The sequence below is a fragment of the Dasypus novemcinctus genome, chromosome 1 (assembly GCF_030445035.2).
Source record: "Dasypus novemcinctus isolate mDasNov1 chromosome 1, mDasNov1.1.hap2, whole genome shotgun sequence".
Classification (NCBI taxonomy): domain Eukaryota; kingdom Metazoa; phylum Chordata; class Mammalia; order Cingulata; family Dasypodidae; genus Dasypus; species Dasypus novemcinctus.
In genome coordinates, this window is record NC_080673.1 from 202,093,560 (window position 1) to 202,121,084 (window position 27,525).

The following is a 27,525-nucleotide window of genomic DNA, read 5'->3' on the forward strand; positions in this document are numbered from 1 at the left end:
CAGCCTCTCCTCTGCATCTCTTCTCTGCGTCCGTCTTCGCGCGGCCTCTACTCTGCGTCTCTTCTCCACGCCCATCTTCACATGGCCTCTCCTCTGTCTCTTCTCCACGTCCGTCTTCGCGTGGCCTCTCCTCTGTCTCTTCTCCGCGCCTGTCTTCGCGCGGCCTCTCCTCTGCATCTCTTCTCCGCGTCCGTCTTCGCATAGCCTCTCCTCTGCATCTCTTCTCCACGCCCGTCTTCGCGCGGCCTCTCCTCTGCGTCTCTTCTCCGCGTCCGTCTTCGCACGGCCTCTCCTCTGTGCCTCTTCTCCGCGTCCGTCTTCACACAGCCTCTCCTCTGCGTCTCTTCTCCGCGCCCGTCTTCGCACGGCCTCTCCTCTGTGCCTCTTCTCCGCGTCCGTCTTCGCACGGCCTCTCCTCTGCGCCTCTTCTCTGTGCCTGTCTTCGCACGGCCTCTCCTCTGCGCCTCTTCTCCATGCCCGTCTTCGCGCGGCCTCTCCTCTGCGCCTCTTCTCCGCGCCTGTCTTCGCGCGGCCTCTCCTCTGCGCCTCTTCTCCGCGCCCGTCTTCGTGCGGCCTCTCCTCTGCGTCTCTGCGCCCGTCTTCGCATGGCCTCTCCTCTGCGCCTCTTCTCTGCGCCCCGTCTTCACATGGCCTCTCCTCTGCGCCTCTTCTCTGCACCCGTCTTCATGCGGCCTCTCCTCTGCATCTCTGCGCCCGTCTTTGCACAGCCTCTCCTCTGCATCTCTTCTCTTCTGAGGACAGTCAGATTGGATGGAGCGCCCACCCTGCTCCGGCAGGACCCACCTTCACGATTGCCATGTGCAATAGCCCTGTTTCCAGAGACGGTCACATCCCGAGATCGGGGCGGTTAGGACTGCAACCTGTGTCGGGGGGTGGGGGACTCAAGTCGGGCACTAGCACCTCCTTGCTCTAAGCTTTTTCAACTCTTAATGTTTTCATTTGCTGAAAGCTGCCAAAAAATGATAGACCCGAAAGGGGCTGGCTTTTTAATGGGGGTGCATTAACTTGACCGCTTACGGTTCAGAGGCAAAGAAAAAATGTCTGAGTCAAGGCACCAGGTGACGCTGTCTCCCCAGAGACGGGCTGCAGGCGCCCTGGACTCCTCCGTCGCGGGAGGCGCGTGGTGGCCCCTGCCGGTCTCTGCCCTCTCCAGGGTCCATTGCATCCAGCCTCTGGCTGCTCCGTCGGTGGCCTCTCTCTCCGCTGGCGGGTTCCTCTCTGAGCTCCTGTGTCTGTCCCCACATCTGCCTCGTTTATAAAGGATGTCAGTAGGAGAACTAAGACCCAGCCTGGGTCTTGCCTCACCAAAGTGGCCTCCTCGGAGGCTGGACTGAAGTGACCTGGTCAGTAGGTCGCACCCGCAGCAGGTTCACACCCACAGGGATGGCCCAGCCCTAAGGCCGTGAGCTTTCCTGGCGTCCACAAAAGCCTCAAGCAGCCACAGCCCAGGAGCGCTGGGTGCGTGGGAATGGAAGGAGATGCAAGCACGGCGTGTTCTGTCCTCAGGTGCCCGGGCTCCAGCGGCTCAGGGGGAGAGGGCCCGGTAAGCTCTTGGCCACTCGGCATAGAGGAGTTTTGCTAAAGGGGAGCCGAGGAGCAGGCGGGACCCGAAGAAGGGCTTAAAAATTAAAGGTGATAGGGAAGCGGCTGTGGCTCAGTCAGCTGGGCTCCCGTCTAACCTATGGGAGGCTCTGGGTTCGCGTCCTGGGGCCTCCTTGTGAAGGCAGGCTGGCCCGTGCGCTGCAGAGAGCCGACTGAGCAAGGTGACACAACAGAAAAGGAGACAAGCAAAAGAGCACAGAAGAGTGTGCAGTGAATGGACACAGAGAGCAGACACCAAGCAAGCTGCAAGAGGGGGAGGGAATAAATAAATACAGACACAGAAGAATGCACAGTGAATGGACACAGAGAGCAGACAGCAAGCAAAAAGCCCCAAGGAGGAGGGTGGAATTAAAGGTGATAGAGCACCTGAGCCGGCCAATGAGCACGATCTGCTAGCAAGAAATAACTGCAGAGAAGGAGCGGGGCCTAGGTCCGAGGCCCCAGGAGAGGAGGCGGGCAGGGCGAGCGGCACTGCCCCACCGTGCCAGGGAGGCAGACGGACAGAGTGCAGGGCAGTGATGGGGACAGGGAGGGGCCTCCTGTCCCTTTGCTTCCGTGTTCTTAACAAAAGTTGAAGCAAGGCCGTCAGCCACCGGGGGGTCCCCTGACGGGACATGCGAGGCTGGAGCCCCCCCGCCCGTGGAGGGCTGGGGTCGGAGCCGCTCCTCGGGTTGAGAAAGTCGGGCAGAGGTGGGGCAGGGAGCGGTCAGCCTGCGCTGCCACCCGTGGGGCGACCCCTGCTGCTCCTCGGCCTCGGCTAAGCACCTGCCAAGCAGTGGCCTTTCGCAGAGGGGCGGGAGAGCAAGCAAGAGCACAGCCCTCGGACAAAACCACTCAACAAATGGCTGCTGGACCCTTGCCCAGAACCTCGTCGGTGCTCCGCGGAGGGTCGCCGACACGGGGGCTTTTCTGACTTGTGCCCATCCTCACGTGACGTAAGCAGTGGTACCGTAGCCAGTGCCGGGCCGACACATCCCTGATGATGGGGTGGCTGAGCATTTCCTGTCTTTTCAGCTTTGGGTCTGAAGGTGTATGGGTCAGGAAGCTGCAAGTTCCAGAAAGCCCTACTAAAATGGCCCAAAGAAGTACTTCATTTATCCCACATATTGAGAAATCTTGAGGCTGGTGCAGTGACTTAATACTGCAAATAAGGACCCAGGCTCTTTCATTCTGCCCCACCGTACCTGGGTCTGCTACCTCATAGTCTCAAAATGGCCACCCCATCTCCAGACATCAGGTTGGCATTCCAGGCAGGAAAAGAGAAGAGGCAGTGTCTGTCCCCTGCGGAGGCTGCACCTGTGTGATCTGAAAGGGAAGGCCTCCCCAGTTGATGTCCCCTGACCTTGCATCTTTTTGACCCTTAGAACATCCCTGTATTAGCCAAAGAGGTGCTGATGCAAAATACCAGAAACTGCTTGGTTTTATAAAGGATATTTATTTGGGGTAGGAGCTTACAGTTACCAGGCCATAAAACATAAGTTACTTCCCTCATCAAAGTCTATTTGGAGCAAGATGGCTGCCGACGTCTGCGAGGGCTCAGGCTTCCTGGGTTCCTCCCTTTCAGGGTCTTGCTTCTCTCTGGGTTCAAGGTTCCTTTCTTTCCAGGGCTTGCTTCTTCCTGGGCTCAGGGTTCCTCTCTTCCTGGGGCTGGCTTCTCTTCCCTCTGCATGCTGACTTCCTGGGGCTCCAGCTTAAGGCTTCAGCATCAGACTCCAATATCAAAACTCCAACACCAGAAACCCCCAACTCTGTCCTCTGCTGTGGTGCCTTTTATCTGTGAGTCCCCACCCACCAAGGGGAGGGGACTCAATGCCCTAATGACGTGGCCCAATCAAAGCCCTAATCATAACTCAGTCATGCCCCAGTACAGGCCAGTTTACAAACACAAGCCAATATCTATTTTTGGAATTCATAACCATATCAAATTGCTACAGTCCCCAACTAGGAGAAAACTAGGACTATCAGGAGTGGTTGAAACCAGCGATGAGCTCTCCCGGAGTGGTCAAGGTTGGGAGGTGGGCTGGAAGGTGTGATCAGAGGGAGAGGGCCTGGTCCTCCAGGGTGGACCCCACCCACGACTCCTCTGCCGAGTGGTCAGTCCACCCCCTCGTCCCCACAGAGAGCTCTGCTGGAGGCGGCCGTGGAGAGCGTCTATGTGACTGGCGCCAGTGTCGGGCGGCTCGTGCAAACCTACGACCAGCAGCTCAGGAGGGTCCTGCAGGACCACGAGGAGAGGACACTGCAGCAGCTGAAGACCCTGCAGGGTACGTGCGGCGTCTCCGCGGGGAGACCGGGAGAGGCGGGCCAGACGCTGCTTGGGGTGGGGGCAGCGCAGGATGTCAGGTTTGGGCCATTCCCTTTGGGGGAATTTTTAAAAAATATTTTTATGGATTTCTTGAGCCCCTGCTTTGTCCCAGAAAGGACTTTCAGGGCACTTAAAGGAATAGCCACATTCAGTACAATAGGATTTTTTTTTCCGATGTATTTTATTTATTTCTCTCCCCTTCCCCCCCCCCACCTCAGTTGTCCATTATCTGTGTCTATTTGTTGTGTGTTCTTCTTTTTGTCCCCTTCTGTTGTCAGCGGCATGGGAATCTGTGTCTCTTTTTGTTGCGTCATCTTATTGTGTCAGCTCTCCGTGGGTGCGGCACCATTCCTGGGCAGGCTGCACTTTCTTTCGTGCTGGGCAGCTCTCCTTACGGGGTGCACTCCTTGCGTGTGGGGCTCCCCTATGCGGGGGACACCCCTGGGTGGCACGGCACTCCTTGCGTGCATCAGCACTGCGCATGGGCCAGCTCCACACAGGTCAAGGAGGCCCAGAGTTTGAACCGCGGACCTCCATGTGGTAGGCGGACGCCCTAACCACGGGGCCAAGTCCGCCTCCCAGGATTTTTTTAAAGTAGTTAAGTAGGACGAGGGGACGTAAAGGTCACAGGAGGAGATGGAGTCGGCGAGAGGACGCGGCCATTGGGTCCCACCGGGAGCTGAGATGATTTGGCTGCAAGCCTCCTGGCTGCCAAGGAGACAGGGACTTAGCTACAACCTTCACGGTGACCTTGCCCTAAGAACAGACCCGTGACCCAGGAGAAGTGCCTGAGACCAAAAGCAAGTTCTGCCGCGGGCTCCTGTAAAGGTCCACCCCTGGTGGTGGAATGGCAAGAATATATGAATAATGCACAAAAGTCCGTGTCTTTTCTGCCTACCACATGCTCCGCCACCCCCAGGTGTGCAGGACAGGGTGGGACCCTGCCCTCCGATGGCTCTGCCTGGGCGTCGGCGGATCCGAGTGGCTGTCGTTCCCCGAGAGCTGCTGGGCGGCAGGCCTGGCACCTGCTTCCGAGAGCGTCTCGCGGTTAAGTTCTCACAGCCGAGCGTGGCTGCCCCTTTCCCTGCCCCTCGTCCTGGGAGATCCGGGGCTTCGATTAAATGATATCCCCTGCGAGCAGTTTCCTTGGATGTGGCACATGCCAAGAATTCTGCCCGGTGGTTACGGAGCCGCTGCCACGGAATCCTGTTGTGTCGGACTCGTGCAGCAGGAGAGCCGGGAGCGCTTGCCGCCGTAGAGCCGTCGGTAACCAGGCCTGTCGCCGCCGCCCTCTAGGCCTCAGTTTCCCCATCCGTGGGATTAGGGTTGGACTCGGCTTACTCTCTGCTTCCTTAATGCCCCCCTTTAACGAGGGATTGCAGAGCCCTGGCGGCCCTGGCCGGTGCACCGAAACGATGCCACGCGGCAGCCACGCCAACTCCTTTATTTTTAAGTCACCTGTCCCCAAAGCTTGTCCGTTTAAAGCTGCTCTAGGTGCTAAAATGCCCGGGTTCTGAGCGGCCCGGGGGCTGTCGGTTGCTCCCCCAGCCAAGGTTCCGCCTGATCCGCCACCCAGGGCGTGCGCTGCAGTTCTCCTGGAAGCACTGAGGGGCTCGTTGGATTATCCGCGTTGAGACGTGCCCTTTATCGTCACTCCCGGCGCTGCTGGCCGTGACGAGGGGCGGCCGCCTCCACGGAGGTCCCGGGCGACCCGCTGTCTACTGGCCAAGGCTGCGCTGAGCAGCTGAACGTGCCAGTGAGAAGGGGCTCCAGGAAACCCGGGGCTGGAGACCAGCTCGTCGCTGCTGGAACGCTCTCCTTTCCGTGCCAGCATTTGGAAGGCCACTTGCCCACCCACAGCTCTGCCCGCACAGTCGTTTTTGTTTTTAATCTTAAAAAAATTTTTGAAGAGTTTTTAGAGCAGATTTAAGCTTATGGAAAAATGACGTGGAGAGCAGGGAGTTCCCATCGACGTGCCTGCCTCACGCACACGCCCCCGCACACACCGCCTCCCGTTTCTAACCTCTTGCATTCAGTGTGGCGCAAGGGACAACGATGACCCAAGGTTCCGGCACTATCGTCACTAAAGCCTGTAGCGTACCTCGGGGTCCACCTGCTGTGTTCCTTGGATTTTAGTTTCACTGCCCTCAAAATGCCCCCTCCGCCCCCCCAGCCGGTGGCAACCACTGACTTCTCCCGGTGTCCCTCCTTGTGCCTTCACAGCGTCATCTGGCAGGAAACGTCCGCTGTGTGGCCTCTGCAGAGTGGCCCCTTTCACTTCCCAGTGTGCGCCGAAGGCCCCTCCGTGTCTTTTCATGACTTGAGAGCTCATTTCTTTTTCCGTTCTGGTTGTGCTGTCGTTTTCGAGGTGTTTGTGGTGGGCTCCTGAGCTGTCTGTGGTGGGCTCTCCAGCTATGTGTGGTGGTCTCTCCACCTCCCCTTTCTAAAGGAGAGCAGGAGACGGTGCAGGTAGAGGGGCCCCCTGGGGCAGTCTCCCTCCTGCCATGCACGGCTGTCATCTAAGCGGCCGCCACTCGCACACTCGTGCACGCACGCAGCCCTTTTCCCAAGGCGGGACTGGGAGGGCCGGTCTGGGGGCCGTGGCTGCCCTGGGAGAGCAGGTGTGCTCAGCCACACCCCTCCCCCAGTACCTGCCGCCCACCTGACCCAGCGTCGATGCCCCAGGCAAGCTCCCTGATTCTGTTTGTGCAACGGTCTAGGTGAGCGAATGGAAAATTACCAACTGCGGAAAAAGCAAGAACTGAGCGACCCCTCGCCGGTGGGCCCGACGCCAGGTGCCCAGGACGGCTCCGGAGCGGTCCACCAGAGGTGAGGGGGCCTCTCTGGGCGGGTGTCCCGCCTCCTCTGCGCCTCCGGGCCTCAGGCTCTCCCTGCACTGGGCAGCACCCAGGCTCCTCTGCACCTGCCTGCTTTATCGTCCGCTAGCCGTGCCAGGGTTGACGCACTCGGCACCTTGTACAGTGCCTGGCAGCGCTTACATGGCGTTCACAGCCCTGCCCATGGCGCCTCCCCTCTCATTCACAGTCAGGGGTCCCCCAGAGCAGCCCCCGAGGCAAGAACGTGGGTGCAGGTCGTTTGCAGTGGAGCCTGGCGAGGGGGCTGAGAAGGGAGCGGGAGGCGGGTGTTTCCTGTTGCTGCTGTCGCAGGACCACAAGTCACGCTCCCTTGCCCGGAGGTCTGCAGGTCGGAAGACCAGGTTGGCTGGGCCGCTTCTCTGCTTTGGGCTTCCAAGGCCGATCTCCAGGTGTCAGCCTGCCGGGCTCGGGAAGAACCAGTCTGCCTCCCGGGACATTGAGGTGGTTGAAGATTCCAGGGCCTGGCGTCTGTAGGACTGAGGCCCCCTCTGGTGGCCGGCTGTCAGCGCGGCCACCCAAGCTCCTTGAGGTTGCTCTCTGGTTCCTGCATGTGGGCTCTCGCGTCAGAGCCAGCCACAGCGCATCAGATCCCGCTCAAGCCTGGAACCTCTCTGACGTCCTCTGCTGCCCACTTCTCTACCTCCAGCTGCGGAGATTTCTCTGCTTTTAATGTTTCGATGATTAGATTGGGCCGACTTAGATAGTCCAGCAAGATCTCCTAATCTTAAAGTTCATGACTTAATTATGCCCACCAAGTCCTGTTTGCCACGGTGCGTGACACACAGGATGCAGGGATGAGGGCATCTCTGGGGGGCCTTATTTGGCCCCCCACAAGGAAGGAAAGTCAGTGACGCATCCAATAAGAAGGGGTCACCACTGAGGGCCGCTGAGGCTCAGCCCCACCCCAGACCTTCCAAGACATCGTGTAGAGTAGACTTGAAATGATGCCAAGGGGCGGGGAAACGGGCTCTTTAGCCGCTGAGTCCCGTTCCACGCCGCTTATGGGTCTGCCCTGCAAGTGTGAGCTCACCCTTCCAGCCGCCCCTGGGCCGAGGCGCAGCGGCCGGCCCTGAGAAGCCTTTGGCGTGCCCAGCAGCTGTCCACCAAGTGCCGGCAACCTCCGGGGCAGGCTGAGGGGATATGGGCGCAGCCCTGACATGCGTCTCCTAAGCGCCTACTGTTTGCAGGCCCCGCGGAGGCACCGGGACAGAGTGCTCTCTCCAGGAGCTCAGAGCCTGGAGGGGAGATGGACCAGTAAAAGGCCAGCAATAAATCGGTACAGGGTAGGGGGCCACAGCGGGGAGGGTCCCTTGCCTGGACAGAGGAGTCCCATCATCTAGATGCAGCAGATGGACAAACAGGCAGGCGGGATGGAGGAGAGTGAGTCCTGCCCCATCACAGGCCACTTTTGGTGCCGCCCTCTTCTGCTCGTTTAGGCAGCCCCTTGGGTCCGACTGAGTCTGGCATCCCCAGTCCCGAGACATCCACTGGTCTTCCCCGGCGGCCAGCCAGTGCCCTGCTGTTTGGTGCCAAGGGCTTGCCTTGACCTTCGTTCTCCCCCAAACGCCAGGCCAGTGGTTCTCAGATTTTGGGAGCGTAAGCATGACTTGGCTTTCCTGTTAAACATGCAGATTCTGGGCCTCATACCAGGAGACTCAGATTCAGGGGGCTTGAGAGGGAGCCCAGGAATCTGAATTTTTAGCACATTCCCCAGGAATTGGGAGGGATATGTGTTCCTAGGACTTCATTTTGACCCATTTGATCCGAAAGGAGGGGCCTTAGTGGTCAGCTGTCCAGCTCCCGCCCCTTTGTGGAAGAGGAAAGCAAGGCCCCTGGGGGTGGGGGGGCATTCGCCAGGCCCTCTGCAGTATGCACAGTTAGAAATTCAGATAAGTCTTGGAATCAAATTATTTTTTTAAATATCCACTTTCATATTCAACTTTGAGTTATCTCTGAGACGATACACCAGTCTGATTGACTCAAACCCTGAGCCAGGCCTGTAGCCAAGGTTCCTCCTTGCACAAGAGAATGATCCTCGGTTCTAAGTGAGCTCCTGTTCTCAAGCCGGCTGTCCCAGCCAGCCTCCTCTGTGCTCCACGGGTGGGGCCTGTTTGGGAAGTGTGGTTCCTCTCTCAGCTGCCCTTGGTCCCAGGGCCTCGTTACTCCCCCAGCCCGGGTGAGAGCCGCACCCTCTGGCCAGCCCTTCTTGGCTTTCCCCCCTTGTCCTGCTCTCCGCGGCCCGGCCATGTCATGGCTGAGCCCTTCCGGCATCGGCACCTGCTGACCGCTCGAGTCTCACCTTGCAGCACGCCAGGAGCCGGGTCCTCCGGGGATGTGGATGACCAGTAGGCAGTGACAGCATCGTGGGGTGGATGGGGCCCCACGGCCAGTCCACGTCCTACCCCTGAACCTGTGAGGAGGAAGGGTCTTTGTGGAGGAATTCAGTCAATTAAAGGCCTGGAGATGCGGCCGCCCTGCGCTGGGGGGTGGGCCCGAATGCCCGGGCGTGTCCCGAAGGTGAGGCCGAGGGAGCCCCGCAGACACGGAGGGGGCGGGAGCAGAGAGCGAGTGAGGCGGCCACAAGCCGGGGTGGCCAGGCGCTGGGAGAGGGAAAGTAGGGGCTGCCCCGAGGGAGCCCGGCCCCGCCAGGTTTTGACTTCTGCCCCCAGCATGTATTTCCCACAGCTTGATCAGGAAGCCCCCTGGAGAGTCTGGGAGAGGCTGCGCCTCGGTGCCCTTGCCTCAGCTGCATTAGTTATCGTTCAACGTCTATCCCCCAGCTCAAAGGAGAGCTCCCTCAGGCAGGGGCTAGAAGTCGCTTAGCCACATCAGTCCTTTCCACCTGGCATGCCAGCACCACTTGAATGAGTGAACTGATGAGTGGACAGATGGATGATCGGGTCTTGTAGGATGAATAGGAGTTTACTGGATCAAGAGCATTGGGGAAAGGTATTACTGGCAGAAGGAAGAACAGAAGCAAAGGCAAGATGGCATTTTGTGCCTTCAGCTCACACGACATAGAAAACTGCCCGTTGATGCTAAAGGTGGCGTCTGCCTTCAGGTATAGATATTTAGCCCTTTGAGAAAACCAGCCCCCAAAGACTGAAAGGAAGAAGGCAGAGAGCACTATGGGAACTGGGTGGCTGGGTTTGCATGCTTCCCTTTGCTGAGGGCTGGAGGAAGGTCGGTCAAGGAAGTAAGCACTCAAAGAGGGAGAGGAAGGGTCTCCACTGCCCAGGTCAGGGTCCTGCCTCTGCCCCGGCTCAGGCTTCTGCCTCTTGGAACACAAGGGCTGCCATAGTCAGGATTTCTCAGATACTGCCTCGTAGGAAACAAGCTTTCTATTTGCCAGGAGAGGGGGCCAAAACAATTCTGAAATTAAAAGTAAGCCTGGGCAGCTGGTCAGCCTCTGGGCCCTTTAGGAGCATGTCTCTCCCCTGGGGGAAGTTTGCTTTGGCGTAAGAAGGATACCATTGCTCAGCCACTGTGCCCCTGGTAGCCTCAGGGAAGCTCCTCTGCCCCTCTGAGCGCCACTGGCTTTTCTACTCCTTGTTCTTATCACATCACCACGCAACTCTGAGGGTCCCATGAAACAATGTGCATGGAAAACCCTGGAAACTCCTGTTTTAGTTTCCTTGGCTGCTAAAGCAAATACCATGCAGTGGTTTGACTTAATGGGAATTAATTAGTGGGGGGAATCAGGGGTGGGGTATGTGGGAACCTCTTGTATTTTTTTTTTTATTTCTCTTCCCTCCCCCTGCCCTAGTTGTCTGCTCTCTGTGTCTATTTGCTGCGTCTTCTTTGTCCGCTTCTGTTGTTGTCAGCAGCACGGGAATCTGTGTTTCTTTTTGTTGCGTCATCTTGCTGTGTCAGCTCTCCATGTGGGCGGCGCCATTCCTGGGCAGGCTGTACTTTCTTTCGCGCTGGGCGGCTCTTCTTACGGGGCGCACTCCTTGCTCGTGGGGCTCGCCTACGTGGGGGACACCCCTGCGTGGCAGGGCACTCCTTGCGCGCATCAGCACTGCACATGGGCCAGCTCCACATGGGTCAAGGAGGCCCGGGGTTTGAACCGCGGACCTCCCATGTGGTAGGCGGATGCCCTAACCACTGGGCCAAGTCCGCTTCCCCTTGTATTTTTTAATGTAAGTTTTTTTGTGATCTCTGTACCTTATAAAAAAGACTATTTAATTTTAAAAAAATTTAAATAAAGAGAAGGTACAAATCAAGGCGTCATCCATATGATGCTTTCTTCCCCAAGACTGGCCCCCCTGGGCTGGCCGTCAGAGTCCTTGGTCCTGGGCTCTACCATATGGCACAGCACGTGGTGAGAGATCTCTCCCTTCTCTGGGTTCTGCTGACGTCCCGCCTTGCTGGACCCTCTCTGTCTGAATTGCATCCTCTTATAAAGGACTCCGGGAAGAGGGTTAAAACCGCCCCGATTGGGCTGGGCCCCACCTTCCCTGAAGCCATCTCCTCAAAAGGCCCTACCTGCAGTGGGTGACACCCACGGAATGGACTGTTTAGGAACGTGTTTAACTGGGTCCACACGGCTCCACCATGTCTAAGTGTTGACCCGGCAGCATCCGCTTTTACGATGAGCCAGCGGCCGCAGAGGGCCCGGTCCCGCCCGCGGCGTGCGCAGCCCCCGTCAGTGGCGCTCCGTGGTCCATTCTCCACGCGTGGCTGCCGGGGCTTACCTGCGTCAGCCACGAATTCTCCCGACTCAGCCAGCGCCCGGGGAAATCAGATTCACCCGCCCGATTCCTTCTGCCAGGTTGTGGTCGCAGCAGCAGAGGCTCCTGGCGCGGCTCGCCGTGCACCAGCGCACCCGCCTGGACGCGCAGAAGCAGAGGGCCGCGGGGCTGGACCACCTGGAGGCCCGGCTCGAGGCGCAGCTGCAGGTGCGCCCTTCGGAGCAGGCCTCTGAGCACAAGCAGTGGTCAAAGGAGGAGGGAGAAGAGCAGATGCCCCCAGCAGCGGGGCCCTGCCCGAGGGGACCCTCTGGGCCTCTCTGCTGGCCTCTGTCACGTCGCTGACCCCGGGACCTGGCTGGCTTTGCCTCCGGTCTCCCCCCTTTTCCAAACACCTGGAGGGCGGGCAGTGCCCAGCTTGGGGCCAGGCCCAGAGCAGCCGGTCAGTTCACATCTACTGAACCGACGCTTAAACAAGCATCTCCCTGGGTGTAAATCGCCGCCAGCTGGGCTTCTCCAGTGAGTGATGGCACCATGGCAGCCTCGATTTTCACTGAGGTTTCTTGGAGAATCACCCCCCAAGTGGGGGGCGTGGTCCCTTCCCCTCCTGCCTTAGGGGCGGGGGCTTGAGGGGAAAGGCTGGGGCAGGCCCCACGCAGCTCTCCCTTCTGCCTGCAGGAGGCAGAGCAGAGCTTCATCTCGGAGCTGGCGGCCCTGGCCCGAGTGCCCCTGGCGGAAAGCAGACCCTTCTCCAACAAGCGCGGGCTGTCCGGTAAGTCACGGGGGCCGCCGTTGTGGCGGGAGGCGTTCCGGGCAGAGTCCCACATCCACCGCTTGTGAGCTGTGTGGCCTTGGGCATCGTGCTTAACCTCTCTGGGCTTCAGGTCCTTGTCTGTTGCTGCCAGTCTCCAAGGCCTGGCCCTGCCATCCATCAGCTGCGTGTCCTTCTGTCTTGTCATCTGTTAAGTGGCAGATGGCAGCAACAGCCACAGTGACACACCCGCCATCCCAGGTGCTGTCTCTGGCTGGTCCTCTGAGCTTCGGAATAAGCCGCGTGGCCCACCAAGGGCCAATGTTCCGACGCCGGGCGCCTAGCCCAGCTCTCCTTACCGCTTGAGTGTGTGGCTCCTCCCAGCCTGGCACAGCCTGACCCCAGGGCTCCCAATGTGGGGAAAAGAAAGGATGGTGACTGGTCCATTGAGAGAAAACCACAGCTTTGATGCTCTGCCTCAGTTTCTCTCAGCTCCATAAGCTGTCAAGCTAGGGGGTGCAGGAGGAAGACCTGGGGGGGTGGCGCAATAGGCTGAAATTCACCCCCAGCTCGGCCGCTCGCCAGCTGCCTGGCCCCGGAAGGACCCTCACCTCCGGGCCTCAGTTTCCTTGGCAGTTAAGTGGGTACGTGAGCAGTTAGGCACCGAGGGCTTGGGGGCCCACGGAGCACGCTCAGAACATGTCAGGTGGGCTGGGGTGCGGTCGGGAGAGCTGGGCACGTGCCTAAATCGCGTGTCTTCTGCAGAGAAGCCCCTGAGGGCCAAAAGGAAGAAGCCGCCTCCCCGGGAGAGAGGGGACCCGGGAGGCCCCAACGACGACGACCCTGCCTCGGGGGGCCACACCTCAGGACCGCTCAGGTACGGCGGGCCCAGCTGACACACACTGACCACTTGCAGGGACAGCAGCACCTCTCAGAGCTGAATGCAGGGGTCCGAGGAACCACGGGGTCAGCGTGGCCTGGCAGCTGGAACCGGGGCTCGGCCTCCCGGGATTACCTGGGGAGGCTCAGTAATAGCCGGAGCATTACCTGGAATATTAACCGGGGAGGCTCGATATTACCTGGGGAGGCTCAGTATTACCTGGGGAGGCTTGGTTTTACCTGGGGCATTACCTGGAATATTACCTGGGGAGTCTCAGTATTGCCTGCAGTATTAGCTGGGAAATCTGACCTGGGGTATTATTTGGGGTATTACTTGGGGTGTTGCCTGGGGAGTCTTACTGGGGTATTACCTGGAGACTCTCAGCATTACCTGGAGGCTTTCAGTATTACCTGGAGTATTACCTGGGGTGTTGCCTGGGGAGTCCTGGTATTACCTGGAGTATTACCCGGGGAGTCCAGGTGTTACCATGGGAGTCTGGTTATTACCTGGTTACCTGGGGAGGCTCGGTATTACTTGGGGCATTACCTGGAATGTTACCTAGGGAGTCTCAGTATTACCTGGAGTATCAGCTGGGGAGCCTCAGTATTGCCTGGGGTATTTCCTGGGGAGTCTCACCTGGGGATGACGTGGGGTATTAGCGGGGCAGGTGGGGTATTACCTGGGGTACTGTGTGGGGTATCACCGGGAGTCTGGGTAACGACATTACCATTCTCACTAGTGTCAGTTTGATCTGGTCAGCCGTGACCGTGGACCCCGCCGCTTCTGGCCTGGCCGGCCAGGCCCAGCCGTCCCTCCCGGTCCGCCCGCCTGCCAAAGGGCCTTCAGGATTTGAAGCGGGTCGAGCAGCCCTGGGTGCCTCGGCCACGGGGACGGGCCTCGCCCACCAAGCCCCGGGAAACAGTTTCATTTGTTTTTAACAACCTGAACCAAAGCGAATCTCATTTTGATCGCCAGCCACTGCCTTTTCTTTCATTAATCAGCCTGGGTGAGTTACTGCATTGGGACAGAGTCCAGATGCCACCCACAGTTCTCACCGACCACTTTCTTCTCCCGTGTCCCGAGCAGCAAAAGGCTGAGCCAGCCGGAAAACGAAGCCGGTGACGGGGAGAACCCAAGGAAGATGCTGAAGAAAAGAAGCAGCTTGGAGGTGAAGCGAGCCGGGCGGGAACGAGGGAGCCGAGACTCCTGCGCCGACAATCTCGTCTGAAGCCCGCCGCCCCTCCCCAGCCGCGTGAGGGTGGAGGGGTCTCCCCTGCCCGCCTCCGGGGCTGCTAAAGGACCCGAGAAGCGTAAACACCGGGGGCCCTCCCGCCCGGGGAGGCACCAGCCAGGGCGTGGAGGCGACTGCGTGCTTAACCCTGACCCTGAGCCCTGGTTCCGCTCGTCAGTGACCTCTGCCACCTTCCCTGGCCGTGGGCACCTGCCCCCTGGCTGGGCCCGGAGGCCACCACCACTGCGGGCCTCAGCCACCCCCACACTCCCTCCTGCATGGGGACCAGTGGCCGCCACGGTTCTCCAATCAGGACAGGCTCCCGCCTTCAGGGTTTGCCGTTCTTCGGCTGCACCTGCAGCGGAGGCCTGGGCACGGGGGTCTGCATCTCGGGGCAGCGTGGCCTGACAGACGCGGGGTCCCTGGCCCGGAGGCCTGCCCTGGCCACCCAGGAGCCCACGCGCAGTCACGTCTATAGTGACCTTCTCCGGGGGCACTTAAAGTGCTGGCAGAGGGGCCTGCCCAGCCGCCGGACATCGTGCCAGAGGGCAGGGGGCCCCTGCACCCCATGGCCATCGCCCTCTCCAAGAGAAGTGCGCCTGAGGCGGCTGCTTCTCCCCATGGACGGTGAGGACTTCCAGAAGATGCCAGCCCTGCCTGCCCCCCCAACCCCTGCACAGAGGCCTCCCCCACCCACGGAGAAAACCGCCTTCTGCCTCGAAGTCTGCAGCTCTGGGCACCAGGACGTGTGGGGCCGCGTGGTTCCTTGTGGCAGGGGCTGCCTCCTGCGTGACCGGCTGGAGGGTGGCGACCCCAGGGGCCCCCGTGGGCCCCCAGTTCTCCCCAGCAGTTGAGAACCTCCGACCTACGTCAAAGTGGCCAGGCCCCGGGCAGGTCAAGGACGTAGCCGCCTAATGGTGCCACGAAGCCGTGGCCCGGGAGCCTCTGCCTCCGGGCTTGTCTGCGCCATTTGTGGCCCAAATCTTTACTTCTTAAGACCTCAGCGAGCCTCTGTCCGGCATGGCGTGGCTCCTGAAGAGAAGTAGCCCCGTGGCCACCCAGCTGACCTCGCCCGTCCTTCCTGCAGCCTCTTGGCCGCAGGCGGGATTTCCAGAATGAGCCAGCAGTGCCCCCGTGGCCCGAGCAGGCGTCCCCGTGGCCTCCTTTGTGCACTGCTTTCAGAACCAGCCTGCGTCGGGCACTCACCCCTGTGGACACGGCGGCCCCCCCAGGAGAGTCTGGTCCTGTGCCCGGAGCATGGTGGGCACAGGCCCCGTGAGCACCAGGACAGGCCAGGTCACCTGAGATGACGCGTGGGGTTGGAGGCGGCGCCGTGGTCTCGTGCCCCATGGCCTCCCTGCCGGCCCCCGCCCGGGCACCAGCGTTCACGGCTGGTCGTGGGGATTTGTCTTGCTTCTTCCGCGTGGCTTCCTTGGCGAAGGAGCGTGTCGCCTGCCCCTGTGCCCTCCCGCCCCCTCGACCCACGCTGGGCCCACTTTGGAGCCCCCGACTCTCAACACCTGTGGACTGACTGCTTTCGGCCACGTGGCAGGCTGGCCGTGGGACACGCCTGGGGACCTGGCGCGGCCGACCTCACGGACGCCTCCCTCGGGACAATGACGCGGGAGTCCCGGGGCCGCGGTGGGCGTCGGTGGGGGCTGCGGCTGCCCGAGCTCAGAGCCCCATGGCCCCGAGGCCCCGCCTCAGCCGCTCCCTCCTGTGAGAAGCCCCTCCCTTTCGTGACCCCCCCAGCTCTTATTATGGGCTGTGGGTTGTTATGGTGACAGAAGGAGCTGGAACTGGAGAGAGCCCACGAATGGTACAAGGAGGGCTCAGTGCGCTGATTCTTTTATGAAAACTTACCCTCTCGGTGCTAGGACGATGTCCCCGCGTTTCCTGAGGTCAGTACACGCTCCTGGGAATCGTCCAGCCAGCCTGGTGTCTGACTTTTAATCTGTGGCCCCCGAAACCCTGACGAGGGCGGTGGAGAGCTCGCTGCTGCTGCAGAACCCCCCTAACCGGTCCGACTCTTTCCTTCTCTTCCACCCCTCCTCCTTAGAACGAGAGAGGAAACCAGCACAAACCACGTAGCCTACGAAAACCAACACAGTCCACAAAATTCCAGGGAGTCTAACAAACTCCTAGAAAAAATCACATTTTTACCAATTCATTGCTTGACACGTCTCTGTAATTCTGTTTCTTTTCCTCCAGTGAAAATGCACACATCTGATGATTGGGAGACTTGCCGTAGACTGGCTTCTGGCCGTGAGGAGTGGGAAAGCGCATCCTCTGCCCCACCCAGTGCTTCCTTAGTGGCGCTCACACTGAGTAACGAGGCGCTTTGGGGAACAGTGGGAGACCTGACTCTCCCCTGCACAGTGTTGACATGCATTCCCCTTTACCAGGACAGGGCCTGGCAAATACCAGGCTCCCCACAATACGGTGGGGGAAAGAGGGAAAAGGGAGGGAAGAAAAAGGAGGAAATCTGAAAAACGTTCTCTTCCACTGTGGTGTACAGTTTTGGCTGCCCATCAGAATGACCCAGGAAACACTTCAAAATCGCTGTCTTTTTGGTCCTATCCCAGAGATTCTCAGCCAGTAGATTTGGCCAGGGGGCTGAGGAATCTGTATTTTTTTCCTGGGCTCCTTGAACCCTACCTCCCCTCATACACAAAGATGAATGAGAGACGGATCACAGACCCAAGTGTGAAAGATCAAGCAAAGCTTCCTGAAGAAGACACAGAAGACTATTGTCAGCAGAGTGATGCCCCATCACCCCACCCCCAGCCCAAGACGGCCATGCCCCTGTGGACATGCTGTGTCACATGGCAGGGGGGATTAAGATTGCAGATGAAATTAAAGCTGCAGATCAGCTGGCCTTAAAATGAGGTTGCCTGGATCACTCAGGTGGACCTAGTGTAACAGGGTCCTTTAAATGTGGAAGAGGGGGCAGGAGAGTGTCAGAGCAACGTGATGGGAGGGCTCAGCTGGCCATTGCTGGCTTTGAAAATAGGGGCCACAAGTCAAGCACGGTGGGCACCCTCAGAAGCTGGAAAAAGCAAGACAATGGATTCACCCCTAGAGCCTTCAGGAGCACACAGCTCTCCAGGCTCCTGGGTTTTAGCCCAAGGAGACCCATTTTCAGACTGCTGACCTCCAGAACTGTAAGATAAATTTGTGTGGTTTTGAGCCAGTAGGTTTTGGGCATTTGTTATAGCAGCATCGAGAAGCTCATACAGTGTCTTCATGACTTCAGAGTTAGCAAAGATTTCTTAAAATGCAAAAAGCTCTAACCATAAAAGAAGAGCACTAAATTAGACTTCATTAAAATTATGTACATCCTTTCATCAAAGACAGTATTAAGAGAGTGGCAAGACAAACCACAAACTAGGAGATATTTGAAATACATGTATCCAGCAGAGACCTCCACGATACATACCTAAACCCTATAAATCAACGAGGAAAAGACATACCAGACAACCCAATTTTTTAAATGGATGAAATACCTGACCAAGCACTTCAAAAAATAAGATCTCCAAATGGCCAATGAGCACATATAAAAGGGCTTGATATTCTCAAGCATCAGAGAAATTCAGATGAAATCCAGAATGTGACAGAATGGCTAAAAGTGAAAAGGCTAACAAAACCAAGCATCGATGTGGAATAGGAGAAAATGAAATGCTCACATGTTGCTCACACCCTAGAAACCTCTGTGGCTCTACTAAGGCTCAACATACATGTACTCTGTGACTCAGGAATTCTAGGTCTGGTTGTCTGTACCAACAGAACAGAGCAACATGTCCACAAGAGACATGAACAAGAATATTTGTAGCTGCTTTATTCAGAATAGCCTCAACTGGATGCAACCCAAATATCCAACATGGTGCAATCCAAATGTGTAAGTAATTTAATGGTATATTCATGCATCGCAAAATAACACTGCAATGAAAAAGAACAAACTACAGCTACCTGGATGCCAAGAAAGTCCTCTCTCTCGAGTAGGCGATGGTCCCGTGGTGACGTGCCATTTCCAATTTGCATATTTTACCGCACATAACCTATATCTCAATTAAAAAGTCACAACCAAACGAAAGAAAATCTGGTGCCCAGACCAGAAAGAGGAAGCGCCCTCAAATGTGGCAGATGCTGAAATGCTCAGCAATGAGGGATTTAGATTTGGGAGCCCAGCAGGCTGCACGGCATGGACTGTAGAGCTCATCTCCCGGGGCTGCCCAGCACGGGCAGAAGCTTCTGGGCTCCAAGGGACGGTGCCTGGAGCTCAGCAGGGACGGGGCTTCGGGGCTCTCTTCCCTCCACCCCCACGCCCTTTCGTGGCAGGGAGCTGATAAAGTCCCTCCTTGGGTGTCGCGTTGGGGCAATGGGCCTGGAAGCTCAGGGCCACCCCACCTGCTCCTTTCGCCATGGGCAACTACGGGGGCAGGAAAAGAAACGGAGGGCTTCTTTCCTGCCCGCTCCCCTTTTACACTGAAGGGCTGTGAGCAGCCTGCAGAGCCCATGAGGCGGCAGAGCCCAGGAGCGGGTTGAGACGTGGGCAAATAGGGAATAACTGCCTGCCGAGTGAGGGCAAACCCAGAATTAGGAATTTGGACATGGACTTGTTTGCCAAGTTCCAGACCGCCCAGGGACCCTGGTCGTGGCTGTAGGAAAAACAGTACAAGAAATGAAGGCTAAGGGTGGCGACGTGGAGAGCTGGCATCCCACCTCCAAAGAGCCCCGTCGGGGACAGGCAACCTGCAGCACCGGTGACGGGAAGAGGCGTCCACGCTCGGCTTCTGGATGGGGAGGGTCCAGGTGGGCAGACGCCCGGGGCTTCTCTGAAGCCCTCCGCTGAGTCGTTGCTCAGTTCAGCCCAGCTCTGGTCCAGGGGTCTGGGCCCATGCCAGCTTCGCTTCCACGTGTGACAACACAGATTATTGCCCTCCCCGTGCCCTCTGCCGCCCAGCGTGGCCCCGGCAGAAAAGCACACCCTCCGGACGCCCACGGAGGTGAAGGGTGGCTGGCCGGGCCGATCTGCTGCCACGTGGGCGCCTGGCAGAGAACAAAGGGCAGAGGCCCGGGGGTCCTCCAGGGCTCCGTCCAGCCGATACGGGACAGTCCGTGTGGGCGGCTGGATGTGGCACATGGGAAGCTGGGCATGGGGTCAGGGCGGGGGGCGGAGGGCCCGGATGCCAAGCCAAGGAGTGGAGATTCGCTCCGGTGGGAGCCTTGGAGTGCTTCGGGGAATGGCGCCCCGTGCTTTAGAATGCGCCGGGTGGTGAAAGCTGTGACGCGGGGAGGGCAGGCGGTGACAAGGGCAGGCGAGGCAGGGGCTGCTGCAAACATCCTGAAATAGGGTGACTGGGCGACCAGATGAGGCGGCAGCCAAGGTGATGAAGGGAGAGGCGGGATATGGGGATGTTGGCAGGTATTATCCAGACCTGGCTGGTGTGGGGGAGAGGAGGGACAGGAGGGCGAGGAAGCCCCCGCATTGCTGCCTGCGTGGCGGAGTGGGTGGCGAGGGGCAAGGAGCACAGGCGAGTGGGAGAGGAAGACGAGGCTCTCGGGTTCGGACGTATTGCGGTGACCGTGGGCTCCGAAGGGAGATCGGGGCTGGAGATCTGAACTTGGAGGTCAACAGCGAAGAGGACGAAGCAACGGGGTTGCTCCGAGAATGAGAAGACAATTAAAATGGGAACCCTGGGAGGCACACCAGGGCCAATCCTGCAGAAAATGGGATCCCTACGGGAGTTCTAGAAGTTCTAAAACCTTCTAGAAGACCTGAGCAAGGCTGTAAGAAGTCAAAGAGTTGAAGTCACAGTTGTAAGGCCACCCGCATCTAGCACAGTGGCCACAGGAGGCACATAGCACACAGCTGATGGATGAATGAATGAATGAATGAATGAATGAAAAAGAAAATGAAGCCCTTCCCTTGAGCCTTTCTGAGAAATACTCCCACCACCTGAGATCAAGAGATGAAAGGATGAAAGAATTTGGTGAAGCGAGCGGAGTGGGGGTGGAGTGGGGAGTGGGGGTATATAGGATTCTAATTTTTAATGTAACATTTTGTATGATCTATGTATCTTTAAAAAAATAAAAAATCTATTAAAATTTTTTAAAAAAGAAAACCACGTGCAGAGGATCGTTGGAGCTCAGCCTCTAGAATTATGACTTGTCTTCCTCTCACTGCCAGCAGGGTGCCCCACCCTTGCCACTGAACTTCTCCAAGGGCCCGGGGGACCTTAGCATGGCCTGTGGGTGCTGGCACCGGTCAGGATACCTTGCTTAGGTCGACTGGGCGGTGGCTCCGGTGGCCGGGGAGTCAGCCGAGAGCCCCGCAGAGCTGGCCCCAGAGAAGGGCTCTCACAGGACGTTGGAGCAGCTAAGCTCCAGCTCCAGCCCTCGGCAGGGCTCTGCAGGTGAGGCGGGAGAGCAGCAATGGAGGGCAGGTGCCAGCTGGCTGCTGCCAGCCGTACTTTTGGTCCCAGGAGTTTCCTACCTTGTCCTTCAACAGTCCAGATGGGCCGAGGCCAAACATGAGAAATCCGTCCTATCCCTTCTTGGCCCTTCCCAGCCTCCCGCTGTGTTCCAGGAAGGGCTGAGCCCACACACGCTGGCCCTTAGCCAAGACACCGGAGCCAAGCTGGGGTAGGGGCGCAGAGAATGTGCTGATGCCGATGAGCCCACCCGGGGCCCCCAGAGCTGTCCTGCCTGTAATAACAAAGGAGCAGCAAAAGCTGGACTTTGAGCTAAACTGCCTGGGTTCTGGATTCAAATCCTGGTTCTGCCACTTCCTAGTTGTGCGGCCTTAGGTCATTCACCTCTCAGCGACTCAGTTTCCTCATCTGTGTGAGGCGGATAAGAATAGTGCCTACTTCATATAGCACCTGCTACCTGGTACTTTCTACCCCTTCTTAGAACTGACATGTGGTTTATGGGCCTGGAGGGACGCAAAATGGTTGGAGTTTCCAGTCTGAGTCTTACGTTTCCTACGTAACACCCTTAGCGGCGCGTGGCCATTACAGTGGGCACCAGAGCGGCTGCTGTGAAAGCTTGCCCTGCTGCGGGACCTCACGCTCCAGAAGCCGGGAAGTGGCTCCCCTGCCTCCCCCTTCCCCAGCTCTCCCATGAGCCCCCTCCCACCACGGGGTGACCGCAGGGGCCGGCGAAGCACCAGGCTCGCCACCCGGACGCCGCCACGACACCAAAGATGCTCACTCGTGTCCGTGGGCAGTTTGTTTTCTTTATTTTCTCACAAGCTTTGAATTCAGAAATAAGAGCCACAAGAAGTCGGTTGGTAAGTAAAAATGGGGTGATTCCAAAGGAAAACTTTGTACAAAACTTTAAAAAAATCCGACTGCCCGCCAAGTGCCTCAGAGGGACCGGAACTCAGGGAACGGGGGAGCGGCCGTCGCCCACGTCCTCGGCCCCGAACGCGGATGGGGAGGCGCCGTTCCGTGGGCCCCCGGCGTGGCCCGAAGTCCAGAGCTGGCCAGGAGGACGCGGCGGCGCGCGAGGGCCGAGACGGACACCGGGGCTGGACGCGGGCGGCGTTTCCCTGCGGCCAGGCAGGGGGTCGCTGCCTTTCTGAGAGCCCCCAGGAGGCCACCGGGGCTGGGTGGGCAGGGTGGGCAGGGCTGCCTCCAGCGCCGCCGTGGGCGGGGGCGACGGGGACGGCTCTTCCCTCGGCGCCGGTCATGGCTGTGTGTCTGCGACCACCCTGGGCCACGCGTTTCCTCGGACACACTCAAAGCTTCGCACACGTACGTTAGTAACATGCACCAACTACCTACAACAGCTACAGGGGCACGAATGAAGCACCGCTCAGATCCGTGGGGCCACCGAAGTGAGACGCGGAAGGGACAGCACGAGACGAGGCTACGCCCCGCGGGGCACTAGAGAAGGGAGGAAAACACCATGCTCTGAAGTGGACAAACGCGGGGCAATTTCCAGGCAAACACACCACACTAGAAGCACTTCTTCCTAAACAGAAAAGGAAAAGAACATCACTCAGCCCCCACCATCGGTACCAACTAAAACCGTGGGCGCAGAAACAGACGGGAAAAGGAACGGGCGCGCGTCCCCGAATCCTTGGCTCGAGCGCATCCACCCGTGGCGGTCAGCCGAGGCTGGTGATGTTGGAGCGGCCTCCGGGGGGCGCCACGATGCGGTGGCCGGTGCGTCGGGGATTGTTGTCATCTATCTGGGCACCTGAAAGAGACAGGTTGCTGGTGAGTTCTGGAAAGATCTGCTGAAGCCGTTCCTGGAGGCCTGGACCTCCCTGTGCCACCTCCTCTCTGGAGCCCGTGCCCTCGGCGCAAAATGCCTTCCATTCAGAGCACAGTCTGGGATCGCTGCCTCCAGGAAGCCTCCCCTGATTTCCACCGAGTCCCCCTCTCTCCCCTGTGCTCCCTCAGCATCCCTGGTTCCTCCCTCAAGGCTCTGACCACCTCACCCCATTTCTTGCCCGGCTTCCCCAGTAGAATCCGACCTTCTTGAGACGGATGTGCAAACACTTATCCAGCGCCTGCTGTGTGCAGGCATGGGGTTGGCGCTTTACCGCGCCTGGCTGCGCTTAGGCCACACGACGAGATGGCGGAGGGGGTGTTTTTATCCCCCCGATGGACAGAGGAGGAATCTGAGGTGCGGGGCACGTGGCGTGGAGGGAAACCACGACTCAGGCCCACACTGGCTTGTCTCCACGCCTGCTCTCTTACTAAGGTCAGAGCAGGGGCTCCCAATCCTCAGGCTCAGCACAGCGCCTGGTGCTCCAGGCGCATTTTATGCCCGGGTGTGTATTTGCACGTGTGCGTGTGTGTGTGCAGGTTTGTGCATGTGCGTGTGAACTACTCAAGCTGGGCTGAGCTTCCTCCTTGCAGTGGTCAGACCTGCATGAAGGAGTATCGTACGCTTTAATTCCTGAAAGCCAACCGTCCCCTCCATCCTACGCGCACCCTTGTAGTTAGGTGATGATTTAAAAGGCCAGCGCTGAGGACAGGGCCCAGCACTCAGGAAATAAGCAGAAAATGATGAGTGAACGGTGGGATGTTGCGGGGTGGGGCCGCGTTTCATCAGGCGTCTGCGGTTTGGGTGAATTTGGGTAATGTGGAATAATCAGCCCCTCTGTGGCCTCCTCGCCTTCCCTGTAAAATCAGAGGGGTCAACCAGAAGGGCCCTGGCATTATCCGACTTATCCTCAGAAGCTGCGAAGGACATGGTCTTGTGCGTGGACTTTCATTTGTTCCCATTGTCTTGCTGGTAGACAACTGGCCTTCCTGGTAATTCAGGGATCTCCTGAAGGCTCAGAAATCGGGCATCGGGCGCGGCGTTGCGCATGCTTTCCCCGTGACCATCTGTGCTTGCTGATGGCGCGCCAGCACTCTGGAAACGCCCGCTGGCCAACGGGACCCTCATCCAGGACACCACGCCACCACCATCTCATGCCGCAGGGTGCAAACGTCTAAGAGGACGTTGGTGAAGTCGCAACCGATGTTAGAAGGCGTCCATGCTGTGGCCAGCAAAGGAAGGCACCCGCCAAAATGCCGCAGGCTGGCCCAGAGCAGGGCCGCGGGCCGAACTTGTTAATTGCTCAAGTATTTTGCAGGACGAAAATCCAGTTCCAAGGCTTCCAACGTGATATGCCTGCCCTCTTGTGGCGTCCCAGTAGAACTGCAGACATGCGCCCCTGGGGCCTTAAAAAAATCCGAGGGTCCTCACCAACATGGGATTGTGTTCATACACCTGTCCTGTTGGGCACGAAATCCAGGTAGGTTGACCCTGAACTTCTCGGGGTCCCAGTTTCCTCTTTTGGGAAGAAGATGTGGCTCAAGAGATTGAGATCTCGCCTACCACATGAGAGGTCCCAAGTTCGGTTCCTAGTGCCTTCTAAAGAAGATGAGCAAGACAGCAAGCTGACTCATCAGGCAGGCATGGCAAGCTAACACAACAAGATGACCCAACAAGAGACACAAGGAGGAAAACGTAATGACAGATAAAACAAAGCAGGGGGTGGAGGTGGCTCAAGCGATTAGGTGCCTCCCTTCCACATCAGAGGTCCCGGGTTTGGTACCCAATGCCTCCTAGAAAAACAAGGAAGACAAACAGACACAGCAAGTGCAAACAAAGAGGGCAGTGGGGAGAAATAAATCTTAAAAAAAAAAAAAAAAAGAATATGGGAGCAATAGCACTTTACACAGAGGGTTGTCTCAGGATGAAAGTGCTTCATTAACTGCAGCAGACTGAACCACCCACACCCCAAGTGGCAGCTACTCCTCCTCGTGTTGTGTTCTTCTCCTCCACTCCACGTTTAGAGCAAAACGTTGCCCAAGGATGCTTCCAGAAGAGCTCAGGGACACTTTGGGTGCAGACTCTTCACAAACCAAGAGCCAGTTTGCCCCAAGACCCCTCCAGCCCACACGATGGGGAAAGGGGAGTGGGTGTCCCCACTCACTCCTCGCTTCCTCCCCCAGGGCCCGAAGCCCCATCCCCGGCCTCAAGGGGCCGCAGGGGGGGCCCAGCTGGGAAGCTCTCGGTGTGTGGCTGGTTTCTGACCTGATAAGCTGAAGTTGGACTGGTGGAGGTTCCTGATGGGCGGAGGCTGGTGTTTGGAAGGCGAGGATTTGGCAGAAGGAGCCGGAGTTGCATATTTCGGTGTGGCTGGCACCTCGTACACGGGGCCGTCGTACATGCCTCTGGAAACGCCTTGCAACCCAGACACCTACAGGGAGGGAGGGAGAGAGAGGGCAATGGAGCGACAAGGCACACGCAGGACAGGGAGGGCACGCCCACGCCCACACCACAGCTTCATGCCAGAGGGCCCCAGAGCCATTTCTAAGAGGAAGGTACTTTCATGGTCCTCCTGTCCCCAGGGACACTGAGTCAGGGCTGGAGGCGTCAAAGGGCCTGTCTTTCTTTGGGTTCTTCCAAAGAAAGGACTCCGGGCAGGTCCTGGGGGGTGACTCCAGAAAGGAGGGAGGGGGTGGGTCACCTGTGTGGGTACCAGAGCTCCAGGAGACCATGGGACACACCCTGGAACTGGCCCATGGGAGGGGGTCCCCACTGCTCGGGCGGAGGGCTGCCCCAGGGATGGCTCCTGGAGAGCCAGAGGAGGCCCTGCAGCGAGAAGCCGGGCACCCGGGGCCTGAGCCGGGGGCCTTCAGCTGCCCCGGGCAGCGCTGGGGACCTCAGGGGCGTCCTCCCGGCCCCCTGAGAGCAGCCTGCCTCCAGGGGTGTGCCCGGGCCTTCCCTGAGCCAGCGGCGGCGCCCCGGCTCCCCGCTCTGCAGCAAGCAGGCTTGTTTTCAGTACCAGGGTCTGGCTCCCCGTAGCTGTCATCAGGTGGCAGCTCTGTCCCCCCAGCGACCTGGGACCTCAGGCTCCTCCTGTCCCACTCGGGACAAAGCCCACAGAGTGCTTCCATCCCCGGGGTGGGTGTCCCAGCCATGGGCTCCCAAGAGGAGCCTCGCTCTGCCAGTACCCTGCCTTCCGCTCAGCCACACTGCTGGCTCCGGCAGGATCTCCTACCAGACGCCCTGCTCCTAAGGCCGTGGTTCTCCCCACCTGACCCGCGGCGTCCACTGGGTGCTGCTCGTGGGAGGCGGCGTGGGGAGGGCTGGACACAGACCATAGACCACAGGGGCGGGCGCTGGCACGAGGCCATGGACTTTTCCATCCAAACTGGTGGTGACGGAGCAGGAGTGAAATACCAGAGGACCTGACCACGCACGCGCACATGTGTGCACACACTCGTCCCCACACCACACATGCACACGTGTGCACTCACACCCCCACACGCGTGCACTCACTCCCCTGCTTGCACGCATACACGCTCATCCCCACACCCACACATGTGCATGTGAGCACACATTCCCCACATGCACACACTCACATGTGTCCGTGTGCATGCACTCACCCCCACACGTGCATACACACACATGCACACATCTCCCACTCACAAATACACATCCCCATGTGCACACAAACATGCACATGCTCATCCTCTCACACGTGCACTCAATTCCCACACACACATGCAAGCACACGTGTACTGTGCACGCACACTAACCCTCACACATGCACACACATATGCACTCATCCCACATGCGTGTGCTCACTGCCACACCCACACTTGTGCATGTGTGCACACACCTACACACATGCACATATGCGCTCACATCCCCCACACTCACAAGCATACACACACAGGCACGTGCATACACACGCACTCACCCCATGCACACATATACACAGATGTACACGTGCACATGCGTACACTCACATTCTCCCCATGCACACGCCTTTACACACACACGCGCGCACACACCACTGCCCTTTCTGCCGCGGGCGGCAGGTCTTCACCGTGATGGCAGGGCCAGGGCCGGGAAGGTGGCCAAAAGCAGGGGGAGTGGCCACGGGCAGGGTTAGGGGAGGGCTAGGGCAGAGCCGCTGCTTATCCTCTCACGGGCACCTTCCCAGGTCGATGCCAAGACTCGCCAAGAAAAAGGAGGAAAATATCGATGCAACAGGGCAGGGGCTGCAGGGAAGAGAGGAAGGCGTCGGCCCCCCCTGGAGGTCTTGGGCTCTCCCTCGAGGGTGCCACGGGCTTGAGTGGGGTCAGTAGCAGGGCCCGGCTCACTGGCTTCTGGGCCTGACTAGCTGGGACTCTGGGAAGCGCCTCCGCTGCTTTCTGCATCCCAGCACCTCCAATGGCAGGTGGCGGCGGCCACCCGCGATGACGCCGGGGCAGCGCCCTGGACGGCGCGTGTCCCTTCCGTGCCCACGTGTGCCCACCTTGGGGCGCAAACAGCCCTTTACCCTCCACCCCAGTCCCAAGACGTGGGCAGAGCAAGGCCGCGGCCTGTCGGACGAGACAGGAAGGGGGTGCTCTGACATTGGCCGGCTCTGCACCTGATGGAGCCTGGGTCCGTGGGAAACGGGGGCCCCGGCCCTGCCCGCCGGCCCCGCACGCACGCACCTTGTTCCTGATCTTGACGCGCTGGTACAGGTGCTCGGGGAAGGGCTTCCGCGGGATGAAGTGGCCCACGCCCTTGCTGACCTGGATGCTTCCGTCCTCAAAGACCACCTTGCCCTGGCTGATGACCACCAGCGGGGAGCCGTGGCACTCCATGCCCTCGAAGATGTTGTACTCGACGGCCTGCGTGTCAAGCAAGCACA

General features: G+C 58.9%; 2 protein-coding genes across 3 annotated transcripts in view; one reads left to right on the forward strand and one right to left on the reverse strand.

The window, feature by feature from the left end:
• EVC (EvC ciliary complex subunit 1) overlaps positions 1–20,343 on the forward strand; it is a 90,948-nt gene extending 70,605 nt beyond the window's left edge. Inside the window, exons 16-21 of the mRNA XM_058301221.2 lie at positions 3,743–3,887; positions 6,649–6,757; positions 11,579–11,705; positions 12,174–12,267; positions 13,012–13,123; positions 14,213–20,343. Coding sequence (XP_058157204.1) covers positions 3,743–3,887; positions 6,649–6,757; positions 11,579–11,705; positions 12,174–12,267; positions 13,012–13,123; positions 14,213–14,354 — 729 coding nt within the window. The 3' untranslated portion in view covers positions 14,355–20,343. The remainder of the gene's footprint in view (positions 1–3,742; positions 3,888–6,648; positions 6,758–11,578; positions 11,706–12,173; positions 12,268–13,011; positions 13,124–14,212) is intronic.
• Positions 20,344–21,577: 1,234 nt separating this feature from the next.
• The window catches only part of CRMP1 (collapsin response mediator protein 1), a 72,458-nt gene continuing 66,510 nt past the window's right edge, over positions 21,578–27,525 (reverse strand). For both annotated transcript variants that reach the window (XM_058301222.2, XM_058301224.2), the window contains exons 12-14: positions 27,326–27,505; positions 24,906–25,071; positions 21,578–22,565 (exon numbers count right to left, since the gene is read on the reverse strand). In XM_058301222.2, coding sequence (XP_058157205.1) covers positions 22,474–22,565; positions 24,906–25,071; positions 27,326–27,505 — 438 coding nt within the window. In that variant the 3' untranslated portion in view covers positions 21,578–22,473. The remainder of the gene's footprint in view (positions 22,566–24,905; positions 25,072–27,325; positions 27,506–27,525) is intronic.